Source organism: Dreissena polymorpha, chromosome 4 (genome assembly GCF_020536995.1).
Source record: "Dreissena polymorpha isolate Duluth1 chromosome 4, UMN_Dpol_1.0, whole genome shotgun sequence".
Taxonomy (NCBI): Eukaryota; Metazoa; Mollusca; class Bivalvia; order Myida; family Dreissenidae; genus Dreissena; species Dreissena polymorpha.
In genome coordinates this window covers 5,992,010-6,002,482 of record NC_068358.1, presented here as the reverse complement: position 1 = coordinate 6,002,482, position 10,473 = coordinate 5,992,010, and the positions used below count along the sequence as shown (strand labels likewise).

The 10,473-nt window shown below is 35.3% G+C and overlaps 1 protein-coding gene across 1 annotated transcript; it reads left to right on the top strand.

Moving 5' to 3' along the window:
- Positions 1-1,141: 1,141 nt before the first annotated feature.
- On the top strand, positions 1,142-10,471 carry LOC127877025 (F-box only protein 33-like). The gene is given in 6 exon segments (XM_052422607.1): positions 1,142-1,517; positions 2,396-2,870; positions 2,872-3,114; positions 4,097-4,264; positions 4,828-4,979; positions 7,565-10,471. Coding segments are annotated over 5 exon segments (1,395 nt in total). The 5' UTR covers positions 1,142-1,146; the 3' UTR covers positions 4,966-4,979; positions 7,565-10,471.
- Positions 10,472-10,473: the final 2 nt, after the last annotated feature.

The window sequence follows — 10,473 nt, the reverse complement described above, 5'->3', positions numbered from 1 at the left end:
GGTCAAGTTCATGCTTCAAGTAGTTACTTGTCGTTTTTTAAGTGCTAGGATTAGACACAGTCTAATAGTTCTGCTGGGATGAAGTGAGATTGGTCCATGCATGTGGATTGTGCAAAATTTAATGTTCTTTTCTAACAGAAAATATACCAGAACTTTTTCTACCTGTATAATCGGCTAGAATGTGTTTTGTGGAACCTTAAGGGTTGGTTATTCGTCACAATTGAGATTAATTTAGTGTAGTTTGATGGGAAATAATCATCTAATTGTCTATGAACTATGCTCACTGCAGTTAGGAAACCTCAAGCTTTTGAACCATACTTCACTAATGGCATAGAGAGCAATGCTTGAAACAATGGTTGGCTGTCAGAAATGCTTCCAAAAAATGTCCATGTATTTACCTTATAGTCAATGAAGGCCATGTGCGAAACTGGCGGTTTTTCATGCAATTACATGTTCATTGCAAGAATGAGAATAAGAAGACAGAGAAAAGTTTATTACAAGAACAAAGAAACATGGTACATACACAACATCAAGAAAATTGTCTTGAATATAAAGCAATAAAACATTTAAAATGAAAATAACTCGCAGTAAAAAGCACCAAACTGTAACGGACTTATATTATGCATATGTCCTCACTAAACAGATACTGGATTGCATCATAAAGTTTCATCCACCATTCGAGTCAGTAGTACATAAGATTTCAAGCCCCCAAAAAATGTCTGAAGTAAAACGGCAGAAATCTTCTCAAGATCATCGGAGCAGAACAACCTTTTAATCAGATGCCTTTCTCAGGATTTAATTAACTATTCATCTGATTCCTGTAGGATTACATTATAAATAAAACAACACACGTTCAATCCATGTGTTTTAAATAGTTTTCTTTACAGTATATCAGATTGTGCAAGCCTTATATATCAATTTACAGATAATGACCGGCATGTTCTTTCATTCCTTGTCATAAATCAAGGCCCATATTTATCATAAGATTCTTTTCCTGCAGATGCAGCTTTAGTTTAAAAGTGTGTATATATTTTAATACAAAAGCTACATGGTTTTGACCGGTTTGACCAAGAGCCGGTATAGCCTGCTACTCTGCGGAAGTATGACCTCTTAACCACGTGATCTGTGACGTAAAAAGCAAAACAAATGGCAGGAGACAGCTGGGCACTAATACCCAGCGTGATTATTCTTGAAATACTTTCGTATCTTTCGCAGAAGGACCGAATAAGTGCAACTTCAACGTGTAAAAGGTGGAGATCTTGCCTATTCCAGCCGAAATTGTGGAAATCATTGACGCTTAATCTTAATAAACATCAAAGAGAGAGGACGAACTTCTTAAGTGACGTATGTGGACGTTTTGTTCGGGAATGCGCAATTCGCTTCAACCCAAGCAAGGTGGAAGAGGTTGTGAAGAGCTTAAACGTTCTTGATTCCTTAGTGGGAAATATCAACATTCAAGTTTTGCAACTTCAGCCGACAAGTTGTCATTTTGATTGGGCAAATATTCCAGATTTTAGGTAGGACATTTAATGACCCAATCAGCTCCGAGATCTAAAAATAGATCTGGTTGTAAACATAAACACAAAGTCATGTGACAACGGTCAAAACACAGATGAAGTATGTAGATTAAAGGGGCCTTTTCACAGATTTTGGCATGTTTTGAAGTTTGTCATAAAATGCTTTTTATTGCTAAATGTAAACTTTGTATTTAAAAAGCTCCAGTAAAAAATAAAAAATAATAAAAATGAAACCTGCAGCAGGAATCAAACAACTGACCCCAGGAGTTCTGGAGTAAAAGTCTACCATTTAGACCACTCGGACGTCCGTCCTCACACAATGATATATGTATTTTTTTATACTTTATATAGTAAGCAATCCTCGTATTTTCACAAAATATAACGACAACAACAGAACTCTCCAAATTTTTCAATTGTTTCGCTTTTCAATGCCAACGCTTTATAATTTTCAGGGTTTTGACTCGTCAAAAGATGCATATAGTGGCTATTTTAGAGCATGGTAAATGTTCAGTATTACTGTTTCCTCACAAATATCATAACTTAAACGAAAAATTTGCGAATCTAAACAACTTTTTTCAATTTACCAAAACATGAAAAGGCCCCTTCAAGTAGTTTGTATTAACATGGATTCAAATATGTAGCAGTTGTTATGGACAAAAATTAAGTTGATGGTAATTATATTTTTTTCATGAATGTTTTATTAATTATTATTAAAGATTAGAACACAGCAATTTGGCATTTGACTAGTGGTTGTTTTTGTGGCCTTAATGATCACTTATTTTGTTTGTTTTATCAAAAACTCTTGTTTTCACCAATTAAATTATCAATTTGATCAGAAATGCAGACTCTGTTGATATATTTTATAATATAATTTTCAGATACATTCAAAAAGTACAAGAAGTTCTTCGTAGCTGCCGAAAGTTGATACACCTGTCATTAGGATGCTCGGAAGATGTTCTTGCTCACTCTAGTGCTCTGGTAGAAACCCTGGCCACGAATCACAGCCATTCACTGCAGGCTTTCCATCTTGCAAGTGTTAAGGAAGACTCTGAGAACTATGGAATAGTTGACCTCAATGTTGAAAATTTCCAGCATTTTACTTCTCTGAAACATCTGAGTATTGATTATGATTTTGTTGATAGCAGACTTCTGAAAGGTTTCTGTCGTAAAGGACAATATCAACTGGAAAGACTGATCATTCACGTTCACGGTGTTGGTCAAGAACAAGAAATAATTTCCAATTCAAGCTGGCGAGAATTCACAAATTACAATAAACATGTAGAAGTTACTTTGAACCTGATACATTCCTTTTCTGGAGTTGAGAAGCTAGTTGATATCTTGAAGAGAGACCTTCCCTTTGACACATTTCCGTCAGTTTTTCTGTTCTATGATCAATGATGCAGCTTTAAGACTGATGGCAAACCAGTACTCTTACTGTTTGAAATCCATTGAAATTGTTGATGGCATGGAAAATGGAGAGTGCAACTGGTACAACTTGGCAGAAATAGATGAAGATCCGTTCATCATGCTGGCATGGAAGTGTCCACGGTTGAACAAGATTTCCATCATTGGTAAATACACATTCGTTATAGTAAGGGTAATGTGTTCTTAACCCATGAACTGCTATTTGAAATGTTTCTTTCAAATGAAACAGAAAGTATGATAATCAATGCTCATTATCACTCAGTATAAGTCTTTATGGCAGTTCCCACTAATTTAATTGTTGTTTTTCCAGTAAAGAATTCTCAGTTGGACTAATTTATATGCCCCCCTTCGAAGAAGAGGGGGTATATTGCTTTGCTCATGTCGGTCGGTCTGTCGGTCAGTCCACCAGGTGGTTGTCAGACGATAACTCAAGAACGCTTGGGCCTAGGATCATGAAACTTCATAGGTACATTGATCATGACTCGCAGATGACCCCTATTGATTTTGAGGTCACTAGGTCAAAGGTCAAGGTCACGGTAACCTGAAATAGTAAAATGGTTTTTGAATGATAACTCAAGAACGCATACGCCTAGGATCATGAAACTTCATGGGTAGATTGATCATGACTTGCAGATGACCCCTATTGATTTTGAGGTCACTAGGTCAAAGGTCAAGGTCAGGGTGACCCGAAATAGTAAAATGGTTTCCAGATGATAACTCAAGAACACATACGCCTAGGATCATGAAACTTCATGGGTAGATTGATCATGACTCGCAGATGACCCCTATTGATTTTGAGGTCACTAGGTCAAAGGTCAAGGTCACGGTGACCCGAAATAGTAAAATGGTTTTCGGATGATAACTCAAGAACGCATACCCCTAGGATCATAAAACTTCATAGGTAGATTGATCATGACTTGCAGATGACCCCTATTGATTTTGAGGTCACAAGGTCAAAGGTCAAGGTCACAGTGACAAAAATCGTATTCACACAATGGCTGCCACTACAACGGACAGCCGATATGGGAGGCATGCATGTTTTACAAACAGCCCTTGTCTTAATGGTAGTGATCAATAATTATTTTGCTCTAATTCTTGGATCTCGAAATAAGTGTTATATTGATGTATCACTCAATCCATGTGTATCATTTAAGGGTACGAGGATGGTTGATGAAAATCTGGTTGCGATTGCAAGACTGCGTGAAGACACTCTGGACACTCTGGCAGTGCCAGAGTGCTGCATCCACTATGAGGAGATGGACAGCGATCCAAACCCTTCAGAAACCCACCTCAGGGAGCTGGCCTGCAGACTGTCACACAGGGTAACTGTGCTGAAACAGTTTTATATTAGCTGCATTTTATCAAAAGCCACAGGATTATAGGGACTATCTTGAGTCAGTTTTTTTTTTAAAGAACCCGCGTTTGGTTCTTAAGTAGCGATCCTACCGAGAGCAGCCCGGTTAGGAAGTGGACACCTGATATCCTTTCACAATTGCAATGCATGGTAACTTTGTCTGCACCACCAGTTATAAAAACAACCATTGGTTCCTAAATATAATAAATAAGTTAATTTCATGTAGCGGTAAGCAACATAATTTTATGAGAATTTTTTTTAAAGATGTTCTGTCAAAGGCACCTTTTCAAAAATGACAGATTTATACTAAAAAATAATATATGTTTACAACATTTTCAAAGTCTTTGGCATCAGTCTAGCTGTAAGTGATAATAGCTCAGTAGTAAACCATAATTCAGTATCTATTTGCAGACTCATGTTACAATGAGTCCCTATTTTGATAAGAATACCATTATGTGATGATAATATTTTGCCATTTATCAAAAGAAAACCAATTTTTTGGATGTGTGGTTTATGGTACTTTTATTTCAGATCTCCAAAAGTCTAGGCCGGAATTGGCGACCACTCCCTGACGACAGCCTGCCTGAAGCCATTTTTGATGAAATGGCGAATGCTGAGGAAGTGTATAACCACATCTTCTTGGAGGATCAGAAATACATTCAAATGTAACCTGGTTATATGTGGTAAGCCCCTCAAGTAGGTTTAGGACAACTGCCATTATACATTCAAGAATATTTTTTGATGAAATTTGTATAAGGCTACTATTTTGCAAATCCTTTAAAAGATCTGTACAGAAACTGTCATTTAATCTACATACATTTAAAGTGTGTTTTAATGTTACATAAGTGTCTAACAGAGTATTCCTATTGCTCCTTCATTTTTAGCTCACCATAGCTCATTATGAGCATTTGTGATCGCCTTTAATAGGTGTTTGTTGTGCGTGGTCAACTTTGTGGTTTACTTTGTAAACACTGTAGAAGCCACATTTATTCTAATCTTCATGAAAATCGGTCCCAAGATTTGTTTCAATGCTATCTTGGCAGATTTCAAAGCTGGAACACATGAGTTTAAATCTTGGTTCCTAGGTAAAATTAAAGAAAAAGCCTATTTACACCCTAGAAGTAAAATTTTCTGTCCATTCTAAATGAAACTTGGTCAGAAGATATATCTTTGCTAAGTTCGAGACTGGGTCATTTGAGGTCAACATATAGGTTGGTAGGTCAATTTTAAGGAAACGCTCTCAAACATTCTAGGTCAGAAGCTACCCTGTCCACTTATGAGACCACAAAACTTTGCTTGATTTAAGATGTAATAGCTAACAGCTAATTCGCCGGTTGGTCTGGAGCTAGTCTGGCTGCATATGGCATGAGACCCATTTTTACATAGTATGGGTTCAGTTTCTATTGATATTGAATTACTCCTATTTAAACTCTCACTTCAGATTTTTTATTTCCCAGAAAATTCTCCATTACTTCAGAGTATTTTTTTTCCCTCATAAAATCACATATTTATACACCCAGTAAAATAACAAGAACTGTTTAATTTGAATCTCATTTAACTTTGTATCCATTGGCAATAAACATAAGGTGTCAGGAGCTGAAATTGGAAACTCTAAATTTGATCTACATGTATAAACAATTCACATGGGACCTGTTGAACTTTGTTAAGGAAGTCTCTTTTGCAGGAGATACAACCAGCTACTGGCTTGTTCCAGTAGAGTTTTCCCCTATTAATTAATCTAAGGTTTAAAAACAGGCAAAACTGACGGTCACTTGAGAATAACGGTAAATTGCAGACAACGGTCAGTCGGGATTCTCTCAGACGAAAATCACTCTATATTACACTTATGAATAACGGTCAATTGTCCATAACGGCCAACAGCCAGTATATTTCACTCTGTAAGTCATGTTTGAATTGAAAACAACGGTCAGGCGTCAGACGTTCGAGTCGCGAAAAATTAAGAATACAAACGAAACAGGTGCTTGCAACAATAAGAATGTGTATTAGTAGCAAGTATCGCCTGCATTCATAACGACAAAGAATGAGTGCCTGACAAAGTCAATAGATCTTTATCGCCGATAAGAGCTGTTAGAAACAACACTAAGTTGGCGAGTGTTGTTACAAGAACGGCAACAAAAGGATTAGTGATCGTCTTCAGTAAAAATAAACATTTAATTGCAACGTTTATTAAAAACTTAATATTTTTATGTGCCCACCACTATAGGGGGGGCATATTGTTTTTGCCCTGTCTGTTGGTTTGTTTGTGTGTTTGTTTGCGCCAACTTTAACATTTGCAATAACTTTTGCAATATTGAAGATAGCAACTTGATATTTGGCATGCATGTGTATCTCATGGAGCTGCACATTCTGAGTGGTGAAAGGTCAAGGTCATCCTTCAAGGTCAAATATATAGCTTCATGGCAGCGCAAAAGGGGACATAGCGTTTCTGACAAACACATATCTTGTTTAACAATATTTTGGTGTCTTTTTTCATTGAATGAGAAAGAAACAGTTGCACCATACTTTTGGTTTATGACAGCGAATCCGCTTTTATAATTGTAGGGACGTTACGTCAATGACATGTGACAATCTTAATTTAAAAATACATCCAAATAAATGTAATACGAACTGTCTGATTAACTGAATGAACGAGATGCATGAGTAAACAACAGTTCTATCGATGATAAAGTAATAGATTTAGTTTAAAAATAGTTATGAAATTATATCAATTTATACGGCATTATTCTGTATTATTTAATAGAAATTATTTATGTTATTATGCTTTGTTATCGGCAATGAGCCTTTGTTTTACACTGTGTGCGAACGACTGGTGGGGTAACGACGTAGCAATACTACCAACTATCTTAAAAGAGGTGATTAGAGAATAGCGGTCACTTGTCGACAACGGTCACTTTGGCTGTTTCCCTTGACTGACTGCTGGTTTCAGTTTTGATAGTATGTAAATTTACGTTCTGTGTTGGAAATATTTTTAATGATCAAAAGTTTGTCATGATGATGTGCCTAGAAATTGAACTATTTTTGTTGCATAATTTTTAATATCTTAACACCCTTCTCAAAATAGTATAGTTCCTTTGGGGCAAGGACTGTAGGGCCCACAATTCTCTTAAGAATAATGTGATAGTCCTACTTCTTAAACTAACTTAAATAATGATGTTTTTTGGAATTCCATGTTAAGCATTGTTTTTGTTTTTAATTACTTACTAAGAAGTTAGAACTACAGCGTCAATAAGTTGATTATTTATTACAGATCGACATAGACAAAAGTCTCAACATTGTGTTCAACAGCCTGTGATATTTGACCAACAAACAGTTGTTTCACAGACATAGCAACATCCTATAACAGTGCCAACTTATTAGGAGATGGTATGGTCAACTTGTTCAATCTCATTATTTATTACATAATCTCAAAACTGAATATTCCACTGCTAGCAGGAAATAGCATTACAAATTGAAACGCCTTAGGGTAATGTGGAGGTGCACTTTGTTTTCTGTGAAGATACGAGCCATCCAGAAAGACCAGTGGTGTTTTTCTTCTTGTTTCTTTGTATAGTGTGTAAAATGTTGATGCTTCTTTGCTTGTGTGTTTAATTGCTTTGAACTCGTGACTGCTAGCTTGTATATGAGTGTAACATGAGCGTTGTTGTTGCATGTTACTTTGTTAAACTGGCTTTGTATTCTTAAGCTTTGATTTTTAAATAATGGCATCAAGAGATTGCATGTCAAAAAAGTATGTTGTTTTCAAAAGAATCAAAGTTTATGTATTTTCTGAAATTAATAATGGTATTTTTTTGTTGTTGTTCGTTAGCTGACCAGAGCATTAATTGCTTATTAAAATTAAAATACTATTTTAAAGTGGTTTCAAACATCAGTTTTATGTAAAATTAAAACATTCGTTATCATTATTAAAATGAATTATAAATGATATTAATTCAAGTTTTCATGAAGATGCAAAAGTTACAAGTAAATAAAAATAAATATGGAGGGATAATTTTCGTCTGTTGACATTCCACTAGTTGTTCCTAATTCAATATCAATTATAAAAGGCATTGATTGTTTGTCGGTAATCGGCTAATCCAAAACCTCTATGGAACATTCCTTTTCTGTTGTTCATTTGCAAATATGTACACACAAAAATAGAATCAAACAAATGGTTGTTGACATTGAGGTATTGATGTTTGAAATTGCTAGTATTTTATACATGTATGTTACTATCTACAGTTACCTAACACTTTCTAGATCAAACACACTAGTCAGTATACATGTATTTCCATTATGTTTTACCATACAATCTTATTTTAAATTGTTGCAGCAATTCATTATGAATTTGATATTAAACAGATGTTGATGTCAGATTACTTTTTACAATTAACACTTTTTGTTTATGTTATTCCATCCTGTTGTTATATGGATTAAGTGCATATAAACATATCTACTCCTCACTATGTCATAAGTGGCAAGCGAAAATGCATTTATATCCTGCCCCTGTGCTTGTGAGCTTGGTTACTGGTCCTTATTCGGGACATTTGGGTTTTTAGCTCACTGACCAAGGCCTGAAGAGCTTATGTCATGGCATGGTTTCCGTCGTCTGTCCGTGCGAGCGTGCGTTGGACTTTTTCTTGTTTACGCGATTAAGTCCACAGTTTTCATCCGATTCCTTTCAAACTTGTTCAGTGTCTTTATATTAATGAGGACTCGAAACCCTATTGAAAATGGGTTACATCAGAGTAAAAAGTCCAGAATTATCTCCCCTGAATTTGAGAAAATTGTTAAATAAGGCTTGTTTACGCAATAAAGTCCACAGTTTTCATCCAATCATTTCCCAACTTGCATAGTGTCTTAATCTGAATGATGAGTCAAACCCTATTGAAAATGAGCAATATCGCAGTTTTAAGTCCTGAATTATCTCCCCTTGAATTTGAGGAAAAAAAAGAAAATTCAGTTTTTTTATGTGATAAAGTCCATAATTTTCATCCAATTCTTGGCAAACTTGCACAGTGTCTTTGTATCATTGAGGACTCAAACCCTTTTTTAAAAAGAGCAATATCGTAGCAATAAGTCCAGAATGACTTCCCCTTGAATATGAGAAAATTTTGAAATCCCGCTTGTTTACGCAATTAATTCCACAGTTTTCATCCAATTATTTCCAAATTTGCACAGTATCTTTATATCAATGAGGACTTGAACCCTATTGAATATGAGCAGTATCGGAGAAATAAGTACACAATAATCTCCCCTTGAATTTGAGAAAATTCTCCTTGTTTGCGCGATTCAAGTACACAGTTTCCATTTTATTCTTTCCAAACTTGCACAGTGTTTATAGCAGTAGAGAGATTCATGCCCGTCATGGGCCTCTTGTTACTCATTCGTTATCAAGCTTCCCACAATGCTTTAAACTAAAACAAAATTGCATTATTTTATGTTAATAAAAAGCTGGAAAAGGCAGCTGTAGTTTAAAAATTCGTCCAAACTTGTGCGAGTCTATTGTGAACATTTAATAACTTGGCTGAGACACAAGCCAGGTCTTCAAACAAGGAAGCGTTAGGTATGCATGGACAAAATGAACATTGAAACACACACATGTGATGTTTGTCACCAAAATGTGTAGCTCAAATACTGTAGAAGTGGTGTAATTCTTTTTAACGCAATCAGCCACATATGTAAATAACTGCTTGAATTGTGTTGCACTGTAATACATGTATATTGGTATAGGAAGTGCTTTGTCTTTAAATAATACTGCTTAAATGTTATAAATTACACTGTTGCGATAAGTGAGTTCTTTGTGCTAACTAAAGTATATGTTTCTAACAACATTATTTTTTGTTTTCTTTTTTTATGCCCCCGGATCGAAAGATTGGGAGTATATTGTTTTTGGCCTGTATGTCTGTGTATCTGTCTGTCATTCATTCATTCATTCATTGTGTGTGTCCCAAAACTATAACCTTTGTTAAAGTTTGGTCATAACTTTTTGAATATTGAAGATAGCAACTTTATATTTGGCATGCATGTGTATCTCATAAAGCTGCACATTTTGAGTGGTGAAAGGTCAAGGTCATCTTTCAAGGTCAAAAGTAAAAAATACATTCCAAGGGAAGTAATAATCTTTAAAAGGGAGATAACTTTTTAACCTGTCAAATGATATATTGAAATTTTATTTTC